General features: G+C 46.9%; 1 protein-coding gene across 2 annotated transcripts in view; it reads right to left on the bottom strand.

The window, feature by feature from the left end:
• Positions 1 to 25149, bottom strand: part of MKRN2 (makorin ring finger protein 2) — a 279152-nt gene that overhangs the window by 44950 nt on the left and 209053 nt on the right. For both annotated transcript variants that reach the window (XM_069643939.1, XM_069643940.1), the window contains one exon: positions 17019 to 17163. In XM_069643939.1, coding sequence (XP_069500040.1) covers positions 17019 to 17163 — 145 coding nt within the window. The remainder of the gene's footprint in view (positions 1 to 17018; positions 17164 to 25149) is intronic.

The raw sequence follows: 25149 nt of genomic DNA, 5'->3' as shown, positions 1-25149 counted from the left end.
CAAAAGTAAACATTACACAAGGCCCTCCGTTGCTGATAACCAACCCGAGAGGAGACGCTTCCCACTGTGGTACCGGCTTGACTCCAGAGACAAGAAAAACCAAGCGGTTCATCACAGCCGCTAAGTCGAGATGACAGCTGATAAGAAACCAAGTGTGTTTGAACAAAAGTAGCAAAAACGGCCAATTGAAGGAAGTACAAAGAACTGTTATTTTAATATGAGAAGGGAAAACCAGCTACAGAGGAGTCAGACACCACATGGGTGATCACTTGAGAAACTCTGGCCAATTAACCTATGGTTGGAACTACCGTTACCAGAAGGCCCTGGGAATGGTGCGAGAAAGGGGTCAAAGAGGTCATACAGGGGTCTAGTAAAATCCTCTTTAAAGTCGAAAGTCTTTGACAGAGAGATGATCGTGAAGCTAAGGGAAGTGAATCCCACATCATAAGAACTGTACAAGGAATCGTAGGACTGACAAAATAGGCAAGAGTGAACCCGATGGAGGTGTGCCGATAAAGAGGGGACGAAGCCAAAAGTCACTGATAAAAGGTGTGTTGACAAGAGTGAACCCGGCAGAGGGATGTCCACCGTGAACTGTTTAAAAAGACATTAAGATGTGAGAATGGTGAAAGGCCTTCACCCACCGACCCGTGAATGCAACAGAGAAAGTCTTTTGAATACAAGCCAGAGTGAACCCGACGGAGGAAGGCTGATATTCAAGAGGGGTTTAAGCCCAGAAGAGGGGGAGCAAGGAATGAACAATTATTAACCAAGCACAATCTGAGAGTAACTTGTTGAACTTTTTTGTTAGTTACTTTGAACCCATCAAGCCCTCGGAAGCAAGAGAACCAACCACCGAAGGTCCTGATATCACAGAGACATTTTTGTAGATCTGAGCCTGGAAGAGGGGGATTCAAGGGTGAAAAGGCCTCACCCAACGTGCAAGCAGAAAGGAACTTTTGTTTATTATTTTGGAACACATCAGATCCTCTGAGGCAAGAGACTTTGTGTAAAAAAGGGACTTAACCACCGAAGTCCTGATAACGGAGAGTGGGACTGTAGTCTTGTGCTGGGAAAGCTTGAGCATATGCTGTGCTCCTGAGCCTTGCCTTGTCCCATGCTCAAAACCGGGGAAAGGGCGACCCATACTACTGCATCCTGACTTATTATTTGTGAACACTTTTTTTCACCTTTATTTATTATTGGCAATTTAGAGTACAACAGATGGCATATAATCTCAAACAGATATAGTTTGTGCATAAAAATACATAACGGAGTCAAACAGTGTATTGCACATAATCTTGTGCTGGCAAACATTTTAATTACAGGTTCAGGGATACTGTACATCAGGTGTGTCCTAGACTATGGTTTCAGTTGTAGCCAAGTAGGAACAGAATTCCGTCCAGAAATCACAAGGTCGGGATGAGGGAGAAGGGTGCAAGCATATTGTTCTTTGTTTTCCTGAGCCCAGGTCAATGCTAGGAACTATTCTTTCACCCTGTTTTTTTTTAAAAAAATCTTTCCATCTCAAAATGATGGCTCTCTCAGCGATCATGCAACCCATAGTTGCAAATGCTGAGTGTCTTTCGCTCTGGAGTTCCGGCCATATACCAAATAATGCTCCGAGTGGGTTTCGTTCCACAGGGGAGCTCACCACTCCGGATAAGGTACCAAGGATGTTTTCCCAAAAATCATTTAGATAGGCACAGGCCCAGAACGTGTGTAGGTGACCAGCAGGTTGTGTGTTGGCATCTGGGGCAGCGATGTTCCACCGATGGGGACATCTTGGTTAACCTAGCAGGAGTACAATATAGTTTATTCAGTAGTTTAAACTGCATGCACTTAAATCTGAGGTTTAGTGATACTTTCCTGGCGAGTTTGCACATATGTCCCCATTCGACGTCAGTAAGGTCAGAACCCATTCGTTTGGACCACCTGTCACATGCGCGTGTAGCTGGGGGAAGCCATTTTGTACAGCACTGATTTATAAGAGTAGAGAGAATGTGTCTGCAATCCCCAGAGTTAGCAATATAGGTGAGAATAGGCATCTCAGGAGGTTCGCAAGGGTATTCGGGCCATGTAGCTGACACTGCAGCGGGGATCCTGTAGTATTGTTGTGGCTCCCCACCCTATGTCGAATGCCCATGTTTCCATGTAGAAGGTGTAAGGAATATCCCAACCAGGAATAAATCTGCCAATGCCCCATACCCCAATCGCTCCCATCTCAACTGCACTGTCCTGTCCCATGTTGGGTTCAGCTCTGGGAATTTCCACAGAGCGAGCCATCGAAAATATGGGCGATCAACACCAATAAGGGCTAGTATTGACCGCCAGGCACTAACTGTGGAGGCGACCGGGTCATCCTTATATTGCCGGTCCAGTAGTAACGTTTTTAGTTCCGTATTACCTGCAGCTTGCATTTCCAACTTGACAGGATGGGGGTGGCTGCTCCATGGGATACCAGAATGTGGTGAATTGTGCTTGGGCAGCTGTGCAGTCCAGCTCCAAGTATGGTGCTGTGATACCACCTTTCTCGTATGGAAAGGTCCTCTCCATCCACCCATTTCATGCCGACTGCCCCAGCATGCTACAGGAACTGCGCCAGGAGACCGTGTATCTTGGCGAAGTAGGGTTTCCCTGGCCAAACCGGGACGTTGGCAAACGTGTACAGTATTTTGGGAAACAGCGTCATTTTGATCAGCAATAACTTTGCTGCAGGGGCAGAGCTTTCCCTCTAATAGGTTTATTTTCCACATGGGCCCTGATTGCGTCATAGTTGTCCCTGAGTAAGGAGGCGTGGGTTCTAGAAACCACCACCCCCAGATATTTAATGTAGTCAGGGGACCAACAAAGAGGCAAGGTACCACAGTACTCCTGGGTATTATTAGTAAGAGGGAAAATTTCAGACTTGGAAAAGTTAATTGTAAAGCCACAGAATCCGCCAATCTGTTCATGTCCTGGAGAATAGGGTCAAGGCTAGTATGAGGGTTTGTTTGTTTTATTTTTTATAATGCTTGCTAGACCCAAAGGTATCAGGGCGCAGAAGAAACCTGACCATTTTCAGCTTGGGTTAGAGAGCTGTGCAGAGATCTGCAACAGGATATATATACAGTAGAGTACAGTAAGTATATTTATACAGGTACAGTAGAGAAGTATAGAAATCTAGATATTATATACAGACAGGTTAGGGCAGTCTAATAACAATATATTCACAAATGCAGAACTATACACAATACAGGGTATGGGGTGCGAACCGGAGGGACACACTACATGTTTAGCGGTAGTTTTCTTTGATCCAGTTGATAATATTGTGTCTAAAGTGCAGGTAGGTTTGGTCTGACCTTAGCGAGGGAGGTTGTTGGGGGGTGGTGGGTTGTGGAGTTCCAGAGATGAGCAGCTTTAACTGGGAAGCTGCACCCTCCCACTTTGGTGGGTTTAAACCAAGGAACCATCAGGTAATTAGAATTGGCCGTTCTTGTTGGCCGGTTGGATGATTTTCTGTTGAATCTTTGAGATATAGCGTGGGGCAGCGTTATTCAGGCACTTATGTGTTAAAGAAGCAGTTTTTAGTAAGATTTTATCGCAGGTTGGTAAGCCACTTATTCTCTCTGACGTATAACAGCACATCGTCTGCATATAGGGATATGATCTCAGGTGGGCCAGCTAAGCGGATACCACGGTGCCCATGTTTCCTGATCGAATCTGCTATGGGTTCAATGGCCAAAGCAAATAGGATAGGGGAAAGTGGGCAATCCTGTCGGGTACCTCTTCCCAGTTGGAATTTTATTCAGATGTACATGAGGTGACCAGAACTTTGGCTAGTGGTTGTGTATACAGTCATTTAATATATTGAATCATGTTGGGACCTACCCCCATCCTTTCCAGGATACTTAGCAGGAACTCACAGGCCTTTTGGGTGTGTCTAGTTACCGCCACCACCTTAGCCCCCGGGTTTATTCTGGCCATAACATTGAACAGCCGCTAACATTTTGCGCTGTGGATCTTCCCGGGATAAATCCAGCCTGATCTGGATGGACCAGATGTGGCATCAACGGGAGGAGACAGTTGACCAGGATCTTGGCATATATTTTAGTGTCACAGTTCATGAGGGATAGGGGTCTGTAAGTGCCTCAATTACTGCTGGTTTGTGAGGTTTAAGGAGTACTGTGATCACAGCCTCCCGGAGCGATTCAGGCATAATGGACTTTGAAGGGACTCCTCCCACACTAACAGATTGGGGGCTAATACCGCTGCATAGTCCTGATAAAACTCTTGGGTGAGGCCATCTGGGACCAGGGACCCCTTCCCCCCCCTTTGGGTAGACTAGTAATGACCGACATAATTTCTTCCAGTGCGACAGGGCACTCAAGTTTCTCTCTGGCTTGGGAGCTAGTACATGATACTGGGGTATCCTGAAACAATGAGGGTATGGCCTGTTCACCACATGGTTGTTCAGAGGTGTATAGTGTGCAGTAGAAATCACGGAAAGCCCCAGCCACTTCCGTGTCTGACCATTTAGTATTCCCCTGCTCATCTAGGATGCCATCTACCTGGGACCCCCCCCTCTCAGACTGGACCACTCTCGCCAGTGTCTTCCCGGGCCTGTCTCCTTCCCCATCCCTCCTGGCCGTCTGAATGCGGGAGAAGTAACAGACTTCCCTAGAAGCGTGGTCTTCCAATTTGTTCAGCTTCCTACGTACTTGTGCCAGCAGCAGGGGATCGGAGGATCGTGAATGACATGCATTACTTACCGTAATAGCATTTCTGATGATTGTATCTGCTAAGATTCACATGCTGTGCATATGGTCCGACATCGAGTGGTAACCGCAGAGTATTGCATCTTGTCTTTCGGGGACCGAAAGGGGACGTCGGCATAGGCGTGTCTGTAACACTATCCCTATTGTGACGTGTAGAGTACCCAAAATCCCTCACACACCAAGGTCTCTCGGATTGTATTTTTTCTTTTTTTCTCCCATGAGGCAGCCCATGGCTATTGTGAGCAAGTACATGAAGAAGAGAGAAGTAGTAAGAAGTCTATGTTCCTTCCATCCCGAGCGGGAAGATAGGGAGGGCGCATGTGGATCTAAGCAGATACAATCATCAGAAATACTATTACGGTAAATTATGCATGTCTTCTGATGCTTGTTAATCTGCTTAGAATCACATGCTGTGCAAAGACTAGCGAGCAGTACCCGGAGTTGGAGGTGGGTTGTGAGAAGGAACAGTAGAGAAAAGATGTCTTAGTACTGCTTGGCCCACCTGAGAATCAGACCTAGAATGAGTGTCCAGGCAATAGTGTTTTGTAAAGGTGTGTACAGAACTCCAGGTTGCTGCTTTGCAAATGGACTCAAGGGGACCATTTGCAATGAATGCTATGGATGTCGCAGTGCCCCGAGTAGTATGTGCACAAGGCTTGGAGGGCAGTTCTCTCTTAGCAAGAGTGTAACATAGTGTGATGCATTTGACAATCCATTTTGAGATAGCTGATTTAGAGACCGGATCCCCTTCTCTACCAGCTGCCACCGAAAACAAAAATTGGTTCGTTTTCCTCAGTGGTTTAGTTCTTTCCAGGTAGAACATGACTGCCCTGCACACATCTAGTGTGTGTGTAGGCTTCTTTCGGCTATGTTAGTGGGATTCTGGAAAAAGGTAGGTAGTTCAATCGATTGGTTCACATGGAACATCGAGATGAATTTAAGTGCAAATCTGTGGTGAGTGCACAGAACTACCTTATCCCCGTGGACTGTCACAAAGGGGTCTAGAACAGAAAGTGCCTGTGCTTCGCTAACCCTTCTAATAGAAGTGATAGCCCCTAGGAAGGCCGTTTTATAAGTCAGGTCTTTTAGACTTGCTTTATTCAGACAAAGGGAGCTCCCACGAGCCTGGTCAAAACTACATTTAGGTCCCACCCAGGAGCTGGCTGAGAAATGGGAGGTTAAATCCTCTTAACCCTTTCCATAAAGGCCTTAATCACTGGTATCTTCCACCACAACACCTTTTGTTGTGATGTGGTGTAGGCTGAAAGAGCAGCCAGATGAACCTTTAGGGAATTGAAGACCAACCCAGTGTCTAACCGATGGGTTAGTTCCAGCACAATGTGTGTGGGTGAGCAATCGATGGGATTGACTCCCTTGGAATTACACTAGATGACAAAATGTTTCTATTTGCTGCCATAGCAATAACGTGTGTTGGGTTTTCTAGCTTCCCTGAGTATGTTCATGCACCTCTGAGGGAGCTGTAGGTGTCCAAATTCTATGACCTCAAGAGCCAAGCTGCTAAGTTCAGAGGCGGTGGGCATGGGTGTAGGGTCTCCCCCCTGTCCTGAGACAACATGTAGTACGGGCAGGGTAGTTTTACTGGTGTGGAGAGGGACATTTCCATCAGATGAGCGAACCAGGGTTGGCGGGCCCACATGGGGGCCACCAGTATTATGGTAAATGGTTCCTAGTGCATCTTGTGCACTATCTTGTTGAGAAGGGGAGTCGGGCAGGGGGGTAGGAGGAGGGATAGTCAAATTTCCCTGATCATGTTATCCAGAGACCGTGCCCCTTGGAGCGGTTGTGGGGGTACCTGGAGGCGTAGTCTTGGCATTGGGCGTTCTCCTGAGTTGTGAACAGGTCAATGTCTGGGAAGCCCTATTCTGCGAAGACGCTGGACACAATGTCTTTGTGCAGACGCCATTCGTCTGTCAGAAGATTGAATTCCCCTGGAACACGTTGGGACAACAGAAACATCTTATGTCTGAGAGCCCATATCCAAATGTTTTGGGACAGCTTGGATAGCCCCGGAGATTGAGTGCCCCCATGTTTGTTTAGGTACTACATGGCTGTAGTACTGTCTGTTAGAATCAGCACTGTCTTCCCTTGTAGTTGCATCGGAAAGGCCTTTAATGCCTTGAATACGGCAAATAGCGCTAGCAAATTTATATGGTTGGACACTACTTGAGGGGACCACACTCCATGTGCTGTCTGCTGAAGCAGGCGAGCCCCCACCCCACCCCATGAGAGATGCGTCTGTCGTGAGAGTGGCTTCCACTGCAGGGGTGGTGAAGGTCTTCCCCTTCAAGAGGTTTTCTCTTGACGACAACTGCAGAGCGAGAACAAGGGCTGGAGAGACAACTACCAGATCTTCCCATTGTCCGCTGGCATGACACCACTGGCTGTGGAGCCACTCTTGCATGGGCCGCACGCACAGCCGTGCGTGGGGCACCAAGTATATGCACAACGTAATCATTCCTAGAAAACGCATGGCTTTGCGCACTGTCACCTCCTGACTGGCTACATATTGAAGGCTCTGAAAAGGCATGTTCTGAACCCTCTCGTTGAAGGGGAAGACGAGGCCGTCTTTTGTCCGGATTAGATCTCCCAGAAATTGTTTTATTTCACTGGGGATAAGACTGGATTTCTTCTCGTTGATGGAGAACCCCAGACTGAACAGAAGGTCTACGGTCTTTGGGGTGTTCAAAAAACACGCGTCGTACGAGCCCCCTGTAATGAGCCAGTCGTAGAGTTAAGGGTAAACCGGGACGGATAACCTGTGCAGGTGTGCTGCAGCTATTGTCAGGACCTTTGTAAACTGCCTTGGTGCCAAGGCGATGTCGTAGGGGAGTACCTTTAATTGGTAATGCCTGTAATCTATCATGAACCTTAGATATTTTCTGTGCGCTGGCAATATTGAAATATGAAAGTATGCATCTTTCATGTCCAGTGTTGCCATGTAGTCCCCTTGTTTCAACAGTGGGATCACCTCCTGTAGCGTTACCATGCAAAACTTTGGAGGTTTTATAAACTTGTTCGCTGGGCGCAGGTCTAGAATAGGGCGCATGGTGAGGTCCTTTTTGGGTACAAGGAAGTACACTGAATAAATACACTTGTTTACCTGAAGAATATAAAAAATAGGGACAGCTTCTATGGCATCCTTTCCCAGCAGCGCTTCCACCTCTTGATTCAGGATCTCCAGATGGTCCGGTGAAAGGCGCTGTGAGTGCGGTGGTCTGAATTGTGGAGTCTCATGCTCTTTTTTGGCTGTTTCTAGGGCCTCATCTACCGCCTTTCTGAAGAGGTTAGCTTCTTCACTTAGTTTATTGATGAGAGAGGCCTGTGTTTCAGGCTTAAACCCCGAGGTACGAAGCTAAGAGTGCCTTTTGAGTAAGGTTCCTTGGGCCGAAGACCTGCCTGCTGTTTCAGCCGTGTCCAGAGTGTTCTTTATTACATTCTGGTTCACTTGCCTGCCTTCGGCCACAATAGTGAGAAGCTTGGACCCGACGGGCTCTGGGACCTCTTGGAGACCTTCCTGTACTAGGTTCCACTGAGCGTCAGCATAACTCACCAATAGTGTAGTGTTATTCGCTATGCGAGTGGTATATGCGGCAGCCGAGGTAATCTTTTTAACTAGGGCATATAGCCTCTTGGATTCTCTATCTGGAGGCGCCTCCCCTGTAGCAAGGGGAGGCGCCCATTTCTGGGTGGTAGTCACTACCAGGTAATTGGGGGTGGCGTGCCCTTAAAAATGTACTGACGGTCCGAAGGAGCTGGCCGAAAAACCTTTTCAACTCTTGGATGCACTGCCAGGGTTGGAGCTGGTGACACCATAGAGGGAGCCAATCTTCTCTTAATAGAATTGAGGAAGGGAATGGCCTGGCTAGAGGGAGGTTTCTCCTTAAGAATATCTTATAAAGTCCTGCTCAGCCCCTGGCTCTTGAGTAGAGATTTGAAAATGCTCAGTTGCCTTCTTTAACATGGTATTGAAGGCCATTTGGTCGTCTACAAGCGAGGCCTGGTGAGCCGGGGTGGACGGAGGGGAATCCAGGCACAATACATCAGTGTCCTGATCTTGATGGGGGAGCGTCCATGGGTCCGTCCCCACTTGCTGGGTTTCTTCCCAATTGTCCGTGGCATCCGCCTGGTCCTCATCGTAATTCTGTAGGAAGGAAGGAAGGATCTTCATCTTCACTGTAAATGTCCCGATAAGTATATATCTGGATGAGTTCTTCATGATGGACTGGGACAGAAGGCTGGTCTTCTTGAAAATGTGAAGCAGATTGAAGATTAGGCTCTCCACGAGATCCTTTCGGGGAAGGATGCTCAGAAAAATTGATAATTCTTTCAAGACGGTCCCATACACCCTCCAAATTTCTCCCTTGTCCATTTAGAGGACCGAGAAGGGCCTATGGGTGGAAAGCGTCGACTTCCGCCCTTTGGTGCTGAAAATTGTCTCTCGGGGTGTTGGAAAGAGGCTCTTGACTGTCCTCATAGGTATTGTGAGAATCGGGGCACCATGGCGTATCCAAAGATTTGTCCGCGGCCTGCCCCATGTTTTTTGGTGGAACAGGAATAAGCCCAACCGCCGAAGAAATTCTCGCGAAGCTGTGTTAGATTACCGCCGAATCGGCATGAGTTAGTGGGTCCGAAAGACTATCAGTGGATTTATTGCCTTCCGCTGCGTTAGAGGGCCTAGCAGTCGTTTTTTTGCCTTGCGGCCTAGTCGTGATTTTTGGGCCTACCGCGGCCTTCGGGACCGTCGGATTTACACGCTTCGACGTGTAAACCTGATTTAGGGGTAGCGCCCTTGTGTGTTTTGGAATGCAAGACGCTGCTGCGGATGCGGGGAAGGCTTTGGATCTGAATGATCCGAGGAATCTGCCGAAATTGTCAACGGCCTTGCTGGCCCTTTCACCTTTTTCAACATACCTGTCAAAATAGGTTTAGGGATTGTGTGCTTAATGTAATGCAATTTTACGCCCCCGTCGCCGGGTGTTGTCCCTGAAGCAAGACCAGAGTCAGGCCTTAAAGGGTCGGGGATGGGTGTGGCAGACCTAGAAGTGTCCGCCTCGAGGTCTATCACATCCGCAACAGATGTCTGGTCATCGGAGGTGCCCCCGTCACTTTCGGCGGGTGTGGCGGTGGGGGAAAGGGGGTTCCGTACACGGTCCACCGCTTTACACATCGCTCCATAAGGGTCTTAGGCAGAAGGAGTTTACAAGCCACACACCGCTTCTCGTCGTGATCTAAGGGGAGGCAGGAGTTGCACGTCCTGTGTTCGTCTTTCCACGGGTTATCTGACCCTGCACTTAGGGCAGACCCTAAAAGGAGTCATTTCCATAGCAAAAGAGGAAGATGACCAGACCTAGAGAGTAAAGAGGGGGAACGAGGAAAGACGTACCGGAAATATGGCCACCCGACCCCACTCTCCCTACTGTAAAGGCGGGCCAGAAGGCCCGGCCACGTGGATGTTTCAGCCGCCGGATCGTAGGCGCCGAAATCCACTGCCGTAGACAAGTCCCCTGTAGTCTTCGTCGAAGTTGTTCTTGGCGTCGAAATGACTTAAAGGGGGAATAACCAACAAGTCGGTTTAAGATAAACAATGTCCGCTATAGGGCGACCAGTTATCTAGGCGGAAAAAAACAATCTGAGGGACCTCGGCACATGTGGGATTTTGGGTACACTACAAGTCACGATAGGGATAGTGTTACAGACACGCCTATGCCGACGTCCCCTTTCGGTCCCCGAAAGACAAGATGCAATACTCTGCTGTTACCACTGGATGTCAGACCATATGCACAGCATGTGATTCTAAGCAGATTAACAAGCATCAGAAACTCCATTTCAAGCTTTTTCAGGGCCATTTCGAACTTCTCCAAGTCTCTCTGTATGCTTTTAAGAATTCCTCTAATATATATACATTAAAGGCCTGCCACCTAGTGCAGTGGTATGTGGAGCCGGCAGCGTTGCAGGCAAAGAAGGTCTCTATGTCAGCCTTAATGTCAGCTCGGAACACTATGTCCTCCAAAGCAGCTGTCTTGAGCCTTCAGGTGCAGCCCTTATGCCTGCCACTCATTTAGTGATAATATCACTGGAGAATGGTCAGACAACGTACGTGGTCTGATGTCGGCTTCACGCACTTTCCCCATTAGTGAATCAGATAAGAGGATATGTCACGAACCGAGGAGTAGAAAGTGTATTCCTTGACTGAGGATGAGCTATATGCCATGCGTCACATAGGCCCAATGATTGGATGAGGGACTTCAATCTGCGGGGCGCTCTGGATCGGGAGCGAGGTGCTGTATTTGTTCCATCCAGAGAGCGTCTAGGATCAGTTTCATGTCTATGCCTCATAATTTGGTATTCCAAAGTACCCCACCAAGATGTCCCCTATGTGGTTAAAGAACTTCGGTGAGTCGGTGTTGGGACATTATGTATTCACAAGTACCAGTTTGGAGTAGGATGTGAAATATCTGTACCCCCACAAAGGGGTAATGTTGCGACATGTACCTTGCTTAGCATGGGTTTCCTGCCGGAACAAAACGTAAGCTCTATGTCTTTGTACATAGGATATTATTTTGCAAGTTTTAGTAAAGTTACATAGGCCCTGTATATTCCAACTAATTATTTTCAGCTGTTATGCCATAACCCTTGTAATAACCCGTAAACCGTATCGTACACTGCATTTACCATCGGTATCTCTACTTATGCAATGCAGAACAAAAACCTCAGAGTTCTCCATCACCAATCTTTTAACAGTTTTAACATCCAAGGACGCAGAGCCTGTACCCCCCTCCCCCGCCTGCACCCACTGCCTCGCCCAAACCAGCAGTGTGGCTACTCCCCAACTGGCCCCTTGTTCCAACATGGCACATGGGGAATGTTGCCCCAATTCACACTAAGCAACTGCAATGGGGTGTGCCGTTGCCGCGAAGCATATTACCATATATTTGGAATATCACATCCATTATGTAAAGGACGACAGGATGGTAAATACTATACATATACTACTATTGACTCGTATTAACTCTGGGATCATTGAACATGAGACAGGGTTAAAGAAACAATTAAACAGGTACATTCTTACTCCGCAGGTTCAGCAAGACGATCGTTTAAAGGGATCTGTGCTTCTATGAACTTCACTGCTTCGCTCGGGGCCGTGAAAAAGTTACGTTTGCCCCGGAACTGGAGCTTCAGACGCACCGGGAACATATGATGTTACGCTCTCAGAGCATTTTCCTAACCCCTATGAACTGACTGTGTTCCTGTTGCACCGGGATAGAAAAGCTGGGGAATATCCGGATGATTTGGGAGCCCAATCTCAGTTCGTTCTTTTCTCTGGCTAGACGAAGAAGATGGTCTCGCTCTCGATAGCTCAGTACCTTCGCGATGATTGGTCTGGGAAAGTCTCCTGGTTTGGGCTTGGGGGAGAGAGCTTGATGGGCCCGCTCTATAGTGAAGAAGGGGTGGAAAGGTATGGGTGGTCCAGTAAATCTTTGAGCAGGTTTTCCACAGCCAATTCCATGTTTCTAGTTAGGGCTTCCTCGACAATGCGAATGTGGGTGCTGTGTAATGAAGGCTGATGTTTAACTGGGTGTACCAGGGTGTATAGTGGCAGTAGAATCAGTGGCTCCATGTTCCATCCCAGTTCTTTGTACTAGACTCTCTCCCACTGCTCAGGTTTGGCTTAATTAGGAGTTAGCGACATGTGGGGGGCAAGAGGCATGTTATATGCGGCAGGCGGGTGAGGTCCGGATCCTCGTGTTACCAGTTATGTCAAAGTGGGGGACAGGGGCGCCACCCCCACCAGTGTATGCACAGTCGGCCCGGGGCTGCCTCACCAGCCCCAATCGCTCGATTTGTCTTGTCTCCAAGAGAGAGACCTTCTAAATTCAGAGGACCTAATCCGGGTGGTACTGCACCACTATATTCCTGGGGGGACCAGGCAGGGTATTTCAGGTCGTGGGATTGTCCATGTTGTCACTTTGCCAACAAGGAAGTGGCTGCAGCATCTAGAATGTGCTCCTGACTGTTAGTTAGGCCCAGGGGCCACTCAGCATGCCAGGGGAGGGGGCGGTGTTCGCCACCCCACACCACCGGCACAGGGTAGCGGCCTCTCCCTGTGCATTGCCAATCCGCCCTGATAACATGACCCGGCACAGCATGTTGTGTAATCTTCCCAGCGGGGAGGTGGGGGCGGCGCCGGCCCATCTGTCTCCCCCTCCGGTGTTCGTCCGGGCTGATGTCTGGTCTCAGAGGGCTCACGGGATGATCTGGGAGGGGGGTAGTTTCGCTCACCTTAATTCGCTGGCATGGAGGGGGAAGAGGCACGCCTCGCCCCAACGCACCGGCTTCTGCACAAAGTTGATGGGCCAGGCTGGCCGCAGCAGGCCAAAGCCTTCTCCACCAGGGGGGTAGCATAGGATGGCGACGGGCCGACCAACCCCTCCACAGGGTCTGAAGGACAGGGCATGTGGAGCAGGCAGGCTTATTCCCCGCGGGGCCCCGGCCCAGGATTAATAGATTTGTATTTGTTTTTATGTATTTGTATAGCGCTGCAGCCCACGGGCATCGGAGCGCATTACACAAAGACAGACATGGTTATTCAGGTAAACGGGACAACGGCATGAGCCACACACAACATATCAGTTTACTATTGCTACGATAGGAATATAGGTGTATCTAGGAGATGGTGTCGTATTTGAACAGGAGTGTCTTTAGTTTATTTCTGAAACATAGGTGATTAGTTTCCAGTCTCAGTGCGGGGGGTAGTTCATTCCATTTTAGGACTGCTTTGTCGTGAAGTCCCTGCCTAAACCATTAGCTTTTTTTGTTGGTTTTACTTGGAGTAGGCCTGTGTTGTTTGATCTTAGGTTACGACATGGATCATGCCACTTGAATTGATTTTTCAGGTATATCGGCGCTTTACCGAATAAACATCGATGTACCAGGGTAATGGCTTTAAATGTGATGCGTTCCTCGATAGCTAGCCAGTGTAGATCCTTTCTGTCATTTGTGGCATGCTCTCTTTTCGGTTTTCCGGTAATAGTTCTTATGGCGTTGTTCTGGATCACTTGGCATTGTTTGAGGCATTTGCTGCTAGCACCCAGTAGTAGGGAATTACCATAGTCCAACCGGGAGAGGATAGTCGCTCTAGTCATGGTTGTACTGTTTTGTTGACTTAGCAGGGGTCTGATTTTTTTCAGTAGTTTCTGATGGTATTGACAGTTCCTTTTAAGGTAGGCTGTGTGTGCTTCTGCTCCCAGGGATGCCTGTAGATTATATGCATAGTGTTTTAACTTTTTCTGATATTTTAATCTGCATTTCTTTAATTTTGAATGTGGTGTATGATGAGCTTATTTTTTTCTAGCATGGGGTGATCCAAAGATCATAAGATCCGTTTTGGTAGCATTCAGGCACATCCAATTTGTCTTCATCCAACTTTCAATGGTGTTGTATATTATCGAAAGTTTTTCGCTATACTGTTCACAGTCCCCCGTAAGTTCAAACACCAATTGAGTGTCGTTGGTAAAAAATATACCGAGTTGGGTCAACAGTGTGCATAGGCAACGCATGTATAGGTTGAATAGTAGGGGGGAGAAAATAGCGGCCTGTGGGACTCCACAATCCACTGGTTTTGGTTGCAAGGAGTGTTTGCCCCAGACAATCTTAGATTGTCTGTCTTGTAAGAAGGAGGACACCCAGTCTATAGCCTCTTGTGAGCAATTCCCAGAACGGTCAAGGGCCTCTCGGAGCCTCTGATGATCTAGCAGATCAAAGGCTGCCGAGAGGTCCAATAGGATTAACAATCCTGTCTTGCCTTTGTCAAGGATGCTGAACATTTCTGTCTGCAGATCTAATAACGCAGATTCTGTACTGTGAGCTGTCCTGAATCCCGATTGTTGTGGGTGGAGCAAGTTGTTATTGTCCACAAATTCCTGGAGTAGTTCGGTGGCAATCTTGTCTAGTATTTTTAATGGGAAATTACAATTAGTAATTGGCCTTAGGTTTGCGGGATCTTGTTGGAACGAGGGACTGCCAATAGGGCTCAGTATGCAGGTAGCTGGCGCTGCAGGGAGCTGCAGAGCTGCTGCAACTTTCTCTCCTGCCGCAGGGACAGCGCAGGAAGTAGAGTCAGGCTGCATATGATTGCTGCTCTGGGTGGATCAGGGATGTCCCATGCAGTTGGCCATATCTCCCTTTCTAGAGCTGCAGGGAACTCAGTTTCGGCACAAGTATGCCCCAGAGGTTCGTAGGCTCATCTGTATAGCAGTTGCTTGATTGGCATCGGATTGCGGCGTCTTCTTTATCAATATTCACGCTGTAGCACAGAGCTCAACGGCTAAGCAGCCATTACGCTTGGCTGCTCAACAGTGCCTGAGAACACTTTTTTCTTTCCTTTGAACCCTATCCCAGACTCTTGGTTTGTATTTAGCGTAAGGATTGGCAATGGGTTTTTCTTAGCATAGGCCCTTTTTTGACGAGACGCCACTAGAACGGACGCATTATTATTTGATGCTCGTAGCTTGCTCCCTTCTTAGATTTATGTTTAGATTAGGTCTTTTTACAACCCACATATACAGTTTAATAAACACCCTTGAACTGTGATCACTTGTGTCTGTCTTTACTGTTGCCACCATGAGTTCCTTAAACCTGACTGTCCGGAGGGACTGAAGATGACGGGTTAGGTAACCACTCCTTCGCGGACTCCGAAAGCACCGAATCCGGCGATGGTTATGACCTCAGGCACTTGGGTGCGGCTTTCCGGTGCCTGTTACTTCTTCTCCAGTCTATCCCGGTTGGCTGGAGTTGTGCAAGTGGTGTTCAAGAGGGCTAGACCCTCCTCCCCCACGTCGTCCAGGAGGGCCACCGCCATGATCATCTTCTTCTTGGCCTCGTTCCTCTGGTACAAGAAACCCTCCATCGTTTCTTCGGGCATGAGCTGGAACAGCTCGGAGGCTCTGGCGATCATAGAGTGGGACGATCCCACCTCGTCCGGTGGGGACACTGTAGGCTGCGGGGAACCGCTGCCTGCTCGGACCATATCGTTGTGGCCGTATCCGTCCCAGTTATCTGGGTATGCTGGGGGAATGGGACCCAACGCAGATGTGAAGGCTGAAATGGGGGCTTTGTATGGCCCTTTCTTTTCTTCGTCTGTGGTTGGTTGGGGTACATTTTAAGAAAGTAATGCAACACAGCATATTCAGTTGTAACTTCAATTAGCTCTCTCAAATCATGTGTTTTTATACTTAACAATATAAAATTAGGACCTACCATAGATAAAATAAATGTATACATAACTTGAGCAGCACAATTACATAATTTAGCTATCCAAACCATCACAATAACAAAGTTAAGCTTCCAGATTACACTTTCTAATACAACCAACTGCAGGTATGGAGATTACGCGGTTTCATTCTCAATTCACTTTGGTGGCTGTGGGAGCAGGGAGAATGAGGCACAATGAGCTTTGAGGCCAAGTTGGTAGGTTTGATCTGTAGTGCTAAACTGAGAATATAGCGGTCTTGCAGCAGAAAAGATGAAAAGGATGGTGTTTGCATAAAGATGAATGAGATTTATATTATTACCTTCTATTTAGTATGACCGCTACTTGAGATGATGTGAAATTGATAAAAAAAAACTGAGGAGGTGCATGAATTTTTTAAGCCAGTGGCAGCACATTTACAAGGACAAAACACAGCTTCGCAATTGTTGTTGACACCTGAATAATCTGCTCGGTGCCAATAATCTTTGGCAAGTCAAGACCACCGTCTCTAGGGTTTAGTAATTCTGTCTCAGAACTACATTCATCCTTCCTCTTAGCATGCTGAGCTAAAACCACTTCTGCCAGTATTACAACCAACCCCACTGAAAGTCCTTTACATTAATCAGAACTTTATATTCGTTCTTAGTCCAAAAATAGGTTTTCATGCCTTTGCCGTCCACGTTCAGATTTCAGTCAAATGCATTTTAACGGGGTCGAGTGCAGTTAGAGCAACATTTCAATGTTAAAGGAGACTGACTGCAATTTTGAAAGAGGGAGACCTTTGACAATCCCACCCATTCTGGCAATAGAATTCTCCCACCACAATGCAACCAACACCAATTGCTGGAGTCATGCAGCCTAGTCCCCAACACACACTTGCTAGCCATGACGGAGGTAACGCACTAGTTAAAAGTAAGTCCTGGGAGTCGGGCTATAGGAATTCCACACCACAACTATGTAGAGTAACATAAAAACATGCAGCTTCATTTTACCCGAACAGTTCCCTCAGAGCTGAGCTGCTTCCGTGGTTTCTCAGGTTCCGCTCGTGTGCCATCTGGGTAAGCGTGCAGATAAAGGCATTTCCCTCCAAACGGACAAGTTCCTTTGCCTTGTTCAAAATATTTGCAAGCTTTTTTCCTTGGGGAGAAGCAAGATACTTTTAGTTTAGGTTTAGACGTCTATGCACTTTTAAAATCATATTACATCTCTATTCAATACAGAAAACTGTAGTTTTTGTCCAAATAAGTGCAAATCGGAGAACAATTTTCTATTGTGCAGGATATGGTAAAGAACTATACCAAACCATACAGTAGAAGACTCTAGGGTGTTTGATAAAGCAGCAGGCAGATGTCCCTGGGACTAATAACCTATAGATACATTCAGTCTTCCTGGCCGGTGCAAGCGAGTTTAGAACACACTATCCTCTGGAATCAATTACATACGTTTTTATTTATACATCGGTTATAAATACATACAACACTGTAAAAATTCTGCTGAAAGTCATTAAAATACAGAGTGGTAGCTAAAAAACAATAAAGTGCCACCTACAACAATAAAGTGCTCCCGTGATATTGTAAACCTCAATTAGTAAACATCTTCAATCTCGCTGCGCAAATATTCTAAAGGGGCGAAAGATCTCATAGGGATCTAACCTAATTCAAGTGTCTATACTAACGAACGTCATGCACGTCACCAGTAACAATTTCACAAAAGAAGAAATGAAGCAATGTGAACAAGATATAAAAGATAATGGGCCTCATTACAAGGTTGCCGGTCCAGATGCAACGGTACCGGTAAGCTTACCAGTATCGTTCTATCCGGACCGGCAAACTCCGAGTTGTGCTGTGGGTGCCTTTCATTCCGCCAGGTCTGTCCTGGTGGAATGAAAGGCACCCGCAAGCACAGCAAGCCTCTAGCACCGGCATCATTATGAACGGTGCCGGTGCTACAGGAATCCCCATTCCCATTCCCATTGAGCCCTATGAGGCTGAAATGGGAATGGGGGATATACCGGCACCGGCACTCGCGAAAGGGCAGTTACCGGGTCCGACAGGGCCGGAATACCCCGGTAATTGCCCATTCGAGGGTGCCGGATTTTCATGCCGGTTTGGAGGTAGCCTTGCCGGTCTTACCGTCAAGGCTACCTCCAACCATATAATGAGGCCCAATGTCTAAACACAGACTAAACAAACCCTTTTTCCATTCCAACATACACCCCCACTCAAATGTCTTGCTTTTATTTAATATCCAATAAAAAATATTGCTATTTTCAAAGAATAGAAATGGTAGAGACGATCATCATAACCCTCAAGTTTGAAATATAGCAGATTATATGGAATCCTCCAGTTTATAAGTGCTGTAATAATAGTTATTACCGTGATGCTGGAAATGCTTTTTGGAGAGACAGGGCCTCCTAGTCCTTGTCCTACCACTTCTCTGTATGTTTTTGCTTTATGTTTTCTGCCACCGAGGTCCAGTCTAGAATCTCTGGCAGTGCAGCTCTTGTTTTCCTTTTGGTGAACAACCTCCATGGGATACCCTTATGGCACCCATGTGTGGAGGTACACCCTTGTGTGTGTTTCTGGGCACCTGTGTGTTGCCCACAGAGCAGGGTATGGGCTGGTGGCAGCTACATGCGAACTTGGCAGTGGCTCAGAGGCTCCTCCGTTTTAGGGACACCCAGGCCCCGTCAAGGGAATCAATGGATTCCTGAAGAAAGACAAGATTGCCATTGTGGCCTCAACCTCTTGGCTTCTATTGCCCTTTACCTTATTTCCCAAAGTTCTAGGAAGCCCTGACTCTGTCCCTTGCTCCTGAATGGCGCCATACATGTCTCTGTTACCTTTCCCTCTGACTGGCTGTTGGGTGGAAATACCATATATGGCTCTGGGGCTGCCTCCTGTAAGACTGACTGGAGCCTTCCCAGGTGTTGTGTGTACACTCTAGTGGTGGTACCTGTGTGAATGGAGTTGGGAGTGTATATCTGGGGATCTCTCACTTACCCAATTTGTTCAGAAGCTGAAGTTGAAGCAAGAAGAAGCTGTTCCTTGAAACCGAGCTGGAAGAGAAGTCTGCTGCTGCATTTCTTGAATGTTATCCGAAAGCTGCCATGTATCCCAAGGACTGATCCAGAAAAGACCTGCTAAGGAGACCTCTTCCCGAGCTACGAGGGACCATCATGCAAACCTGCTACTCTTCATTGAAGTATCCTGGAAGCCAGTCCTGTGTGCCTGCCGTCCAGAGAAGGGGTCTTCGTGAGTCCTGAAGGAGTTCCCAGACATCTTGAGTTGAAGCAGTCCATTGGCGCTGCTCAGGGTCGGAAGTAGTTTTGTGACAGCTGGATGTCGTTGCTGTCTACCACCCAGAAGAGGGGATACCCTGGCATAGTGCTGCTGGACACCTGGAGCTGCAAAAGTTCCAAACTGCCTAAGAACATTTCAAGGGACATCCTTGCCATCATCACTGACCACTTTTTCCCACCGGGGAGAGTCCAGAGTTGCTGAGTGCAGTGGAAGGTCAGTCGGTAGATTTTCCCATGACCAGAAGCTAATGAATACCTCCTGAGGGTCCAGACGTCGTGGGGGTCTGAGCTCCACTCGAGTGGTTGAGTCCAGGTTGCCAAAATCGCAATATTCCGAAAACCTGACACCAATAGTGATCTATGAACCTGTCACGCCAGAAGTCATCAAAGGGTCCCAGGGGACTTAATCATCTGCCAAGCCTTTAAGGAGCCCACAGCAAGTTTCATCTCCCCAGGACTCCTACAGTAGGAGAAATTGTCGACCAACAGAGAGCACTGCGAAGAGCAAAACTGCTGCACTTCAGAAAGACTTTGGTTCCATATTCTTCTTGGACTCAACATCCCAGTGGCTCCTTCTTCCAAGAGGAGTCCATCCTCGAAGGGAATAGTTGAGTGAAACCGTTAAAACTCTGCCACTTCGCCTGCCAAGGCACCAAAGGTACTGTGACGAGGAAGAGAATCTTCTATCCTCAGGAGTCATCCCGGGGTCCCAGTTACATCTTGGAACCTGTTCTCTGTGGCCTCTCAGGTACTTTGGGGTGGTAGAACTGTTAAAAACATTTCTGGACTGGACTGTAAAAGACAAGATAAGTTACTCCCTAACTGTTCCCCTACAGGTTTGCCCAGGTGGGGGGATCCTCACAAAGAATTGTGTTTCTAGCCAAAAGAAAGCATTTTGCCACTGTTAATAACTAACCTGCCTTTCTTCCCTAATCTAAGCTGTTACGCCTCACATAAGAATGTGCATGCCTATTTAAAACTGTCTGCAGTTGGTGCATTTATTACTGAATTTAAGTATGTTGTGGTACAACAGAGTGTATACATTTGCCATTCTTTTGGATAGAACTGCCTGAGTACAAAGTGTTATTATTTAAATATATATTACTGAACCTTACTTGATATAAAGAAGCTATGTTATCACCCAACAAAGGGTGTTGACATTCTATTGTGGGGGCTTCTGGACTCACTGTACTTAAAGGCATGGTCCAGTAAAAATGTGTATTGTCCCTACGGGTCGGCCATGTTTTTTTAAGCCTAATTGGCTCGATTTTGGAAAACTTTCCGATGGCCCTTACCCGAGTTTTCGTCCATTAAACGCACGCGAAAACAGGCACCAGGGAGCCGCCATTCTGAGATAATCCTATCACTTGCCGCATCGCCCTGGCTGACCTGCTTCTGCGGCACTAAATCAAATCCCCTGAGCCTGTCATCAGCAGATCGTACCGCCCATTTCCCAACGCCAAGGCACGTCTCGTGTCAACAATCGCTGCACCTCAGCTAATGACGTGTCGCCATGGAAATGGCAGGACGCCTCTTTCCTCAATAAGTATAAACAGACCGTTTCCCAACACACAGCAGCAGTTTTTCGATTCCATTCCTCTATCTGTGTGTTACTTTGAGTATTTTGTGACTCGTTTCTGTGCTCTGGTCAGCTACCTTTGCCGCTTGTAACCCGTGTGAACACCTGTACCATCTCTGTAAATTATTTTACTTTGTTTACCACACAATGGCTACAATAATGCCCTACATGTACGAGCCCGAGTATACCGAGGAGGAACTACTGGAAAGGGAAGCACGCGAAAACGATGGGGATTCGGACGGCAGTTGGGAGGACGATTCAACAGATGAAGAGCCTGGGCCTAGTCGCATGGACGGCGTCTCCACCTGGTTCACATGCAATCGGTGCGAGCTAATGCCAACCCGAGGACGAGAACTGCTGCTGCCGAGAAAACTCGGGATGCCTGGCCTACATTTCGGAAGGCGAGCCACGACCGCAATGCATCACCGAGCTGCCAGACTTCAGGGCAGCCTGCCTCACACGGGCCGTGTTGAGAATAATGATGGTGCTTATGCACGAACTTCGCGCAACTGTTCGTCCTCGTAATCCGAGTAACGAGTAAGTATACTCTGCTTGTCATGTCACTCCTATTTCATGCTCTTCTACTAGATCCAAAATTATATATTCATATCATAGTAACGCATGAAAGTCGTTCAATAGTGTGCATTGTCTAGATAGCATTTGTCCGTGCAGAATGCCATTAGTTACAAGAATTTTCATTGACAACAAACGTTTATTAAACTTATCTTGGTCATTTAAAAACAGTTTGTTTCATTCCTTTTCACAGGTGGTACAGGCTGGTGGCCTATCGTTCCTTTACATGGTGGCTCCACGGGAGGCTTGGACACCGTGTTCGAAGAGTGATACCCACCTGTGCCGTTCGTGCCATAAGAGAAACGTTCCCGAGTGACAGCGGTCAGTACAGGGGATTTTCTCTCGCTGTGCTGCAACCTGATCTGTATAATCTTTAAAGTCTTGTATTTTTGTGTCATGAAAATAAGATACAAAATAAAACACCACATATATTTTAACAACGGTTGTTTCGATTTTTTAAATGAATCAAGTGTGTCTCCATTCAAGGATGGACGTTAGACATCTGTGCTCCGAATGGGTGAAGGTCTGGTCGCTGTGAAGCAGGGTGGTCACTATCTATCTAAGCTAACATAACATATTCTCGATAATGCATGCGCTAAATAACACTTGTTCAAAGTCTTTTAGTAGGTTATGTCTCTATAAAAGTCACAAAAAAATCTATACTAACAATTACCATTGGATTATACAGGCCTTAGGTTAAGGGTCTTGACCACTATAATACACCGGTTGAAGTGTGGGTCTGTGCTCACAAGAATCTCCGGTATGTGGCATTTGTTATTGAGAAGCAACAATATACTATCAAAGGCAGTTCGCACCCGTGGATGAGCGCTGGCATGTGGGGCTGTCTGGGGCGCGAACGGCCAAGGTGCCAAACAACATGTACACTTCAAAAGGTATCCCACGCCAAGGGGCCATCGGTCACATGGTCTCCTCAGACCCAGTGTCTCCAGCCAGGCCTCCCCTTGAAGCAGGCCGCCCCCCTGCAATCAACATAAGTGTGTCTCCATTCAGCAATCTTCCTGTGCCTTATCTGCACGCCCCAGGCCCATCCATCCCACCCCCTCTATCAAAGGCGGTTCGCACCCGGGGAGGAGCGCTGGCATGGGGGGCTGTCACGGGCGCAAACGGCCAAGGTGCCAAACCGCATGTGCACTTCAAAAGGTATCCCACGCCCAGGGGCCATCGGTAACATGGCCTCCTCAGATCCCATGTCTCCAGCCAGGCCTCCCCGTGAAGCAGGCCGCCCCACTAAGACCACGACATACATACGTCATTCATTCACAAACACACCCGTTTCTAATACTTTATAAACCAATTGATATGTCTCATGAGAACATCTTTGTGCTTTGCAAGTCAACTCCTGAACGTGCTACCTGGCAATCACTGAGATCTACGCTAATCTGCTCGTCCTCGTGCTATCCGTGAACTTCTGTGACCGCTTAGAGCAAACCCATCAGTGTGCTACCTGTGGCCACCCACCTATTCTCCTGCAACATACTGCTCTGCTTGCTGAATCCAACTGTTTGTTGGTCAAGGTAAGGCCATGTATCCTAGTCATATTTCGCAGATTTTTAAATTTCTATCTATTTGCGAGTAGAGTACACAATAGTGCTATGTTCATTGGTCTCATTGCTATTGACTTGAGTTTCCATTGCTATGCTATCGATAGATCTATTTATTTTCATCTTTGTCTATTGTCATCGAATTGCATCCATCGGGGGTCCAGTCTATAATGTAAGCATGTTTCCTTCTCGTGCAAGACAGAACATCCAAGGGACCAGTCACATGTTCAGATTTTAGTCACATCATTTATACATTTCTGCAACTTATGCAAATACTAAGCCGCACATAATGAACTGGTATAGTTCCTGCGACCAAAACAAACCTTGCATTGATCATTGTATGATTCATTTACTTTTGTATCAAATCTTTATTCATGAAGATTGTATAATAAAGTCAATATTTACTTCTCAGATTTATCAACAATGCCTGCCTGTTCGATTAGCGGTTGCCCTTCGAAGACCCATGCGAAATCTGAAGGCACTACAATGCATGTATTCCCGAAAACTGTTGATCGAATAAGAGAATGGGTCAGACATTGCGGATATCCACTGGATGAGCTGGAAAGTAGAGTCCAACAAGTCTTACAGGACAAGAGGGGTGATCGATACCGCATCTGCAGCCGGCACTTTTCCTTGGACATGTACACAACATGTTGGGTAACAAAGAAGAATAAACGGCGAACGACACGGAAATTGCTTGAAAACGCTATTCCCACTCTATTCGTCCACATTCCGCCACCGGTGGGTCAAGTGTCCGGATTTAGCTTTAGGCCTTGCGGTAGTGTGTAGGTAGCCGAATGGATTAATTGATATTGTAGGTGTTCTATCCCTTGTAATAATTTCTATATTGATATGAGTGTATAGCTTTTTGAATAATGACATTTATCAATATATTCTTTTTCGATTTCATAACCGACAAACGAAATGTATATATATGGGAACAGTGAACTGTGCTGTATTGAGCATTTTTCAAGTATTATGTCGCCTTACATGGCTATTTTTAATATTGGCATTTCATTATCAATCATTAATTGACCTTAACAACTTCTTGACTATCCCTTGAATCTGAAGCAAGAACATTCTACATCCTTGACGTGGTCGCAGTTATCAACCACTTCTAGCGCGTATTAGGTAATCTTACTGGGCTAATCCGCTACAGACTTGTTTTATGCATGTCAAGTAATAGTTTTATTCTATCATGTAATTATTTTACCAAATGTTTGGTTAGTGCTTTCCAATTGATATACACCTTAGTTATCATCCACTGGTGTTTGTTTTCAGTTAGAATTAGTGTTATCCATACTAATGCAAGTACTGTCTTTCAGGGAGATGCTGAAGCGTCCGCCACATATACAACATTTCTAGATGTTCTTCACCAGCAGGAGGTATGGATACTGACAGCTCCATCGAGCGTCATCATCAGAGCTGAAATTCTTGTCGTTTGATTGTTCTACACAAGGTTTCATTTGTGGTTAGCCGTTGATATGTACCTGTGCTGTCGACCCCATGTGTGTGTTATGTTTTCACTATTGTAATCCTCACTAATGCAAGTACTAGGTTTCAGGCAGTTGATGGAGCGTCAACCCCGGCACTTGATGCGGAGCCTGACATTCAAGTAATTCCAGGGGAAGTGGAAGCGGGACCATGCGCATAAGAATCGGCACAACAGCTTTCGGAAGTGCGCACTACATTTGCAACATCCATAGATGTTCTTCAGCAGCACGAGGTATGGATACTGACAGCTCCATCATGCGTGATCACATAACGTGATTCCATTTGCTATACTTTCTTCCCTATTAACGCAAGTGCTGTGTTTCAGGGAGACGAGGGAGCTTCCACTACAATCACAACATCCCATTTTGATGATGCAGATGTAAAGGAATCGGAGAAATAAGTCGATGAAATCTGCATATTTATATTTTCCTTGATTGTTTTAGACAATGCATCATTTGTGGTTATCTCTTTATATGTACCTGTGCCGTCGACCCCAAGTGTGTGTATGTTTCCAATATTGCCTAATGCAAGTACTGTGTTTCAGGGAGATGCTGATGCCTCCTCTCCAATACAACCATTCATGGCAGTCCATGCAGAGCCAGAGGTATGGATAC

The sequence above is a fragment of the Ambystoma mexicanum genome, chromosome 2p (assembly GCF_040938575.1).
Source record: "Ambystoma mexicanum isolate Mex_15411 chromosome 2p, UKY_AmexF1_1, whole genome shotgun sequence".
Lineage (NCBI taxonomy): Eukaryota > Metazoa > Chordata > Amphibia > Caudata > Ambystomatidae > Ambystoma > Ambystoma mexicanum.
Note: the sequence above shows the minus strand (reverse complement) of the source record. Positions and strands in the feature narration are given on the sequence as shown.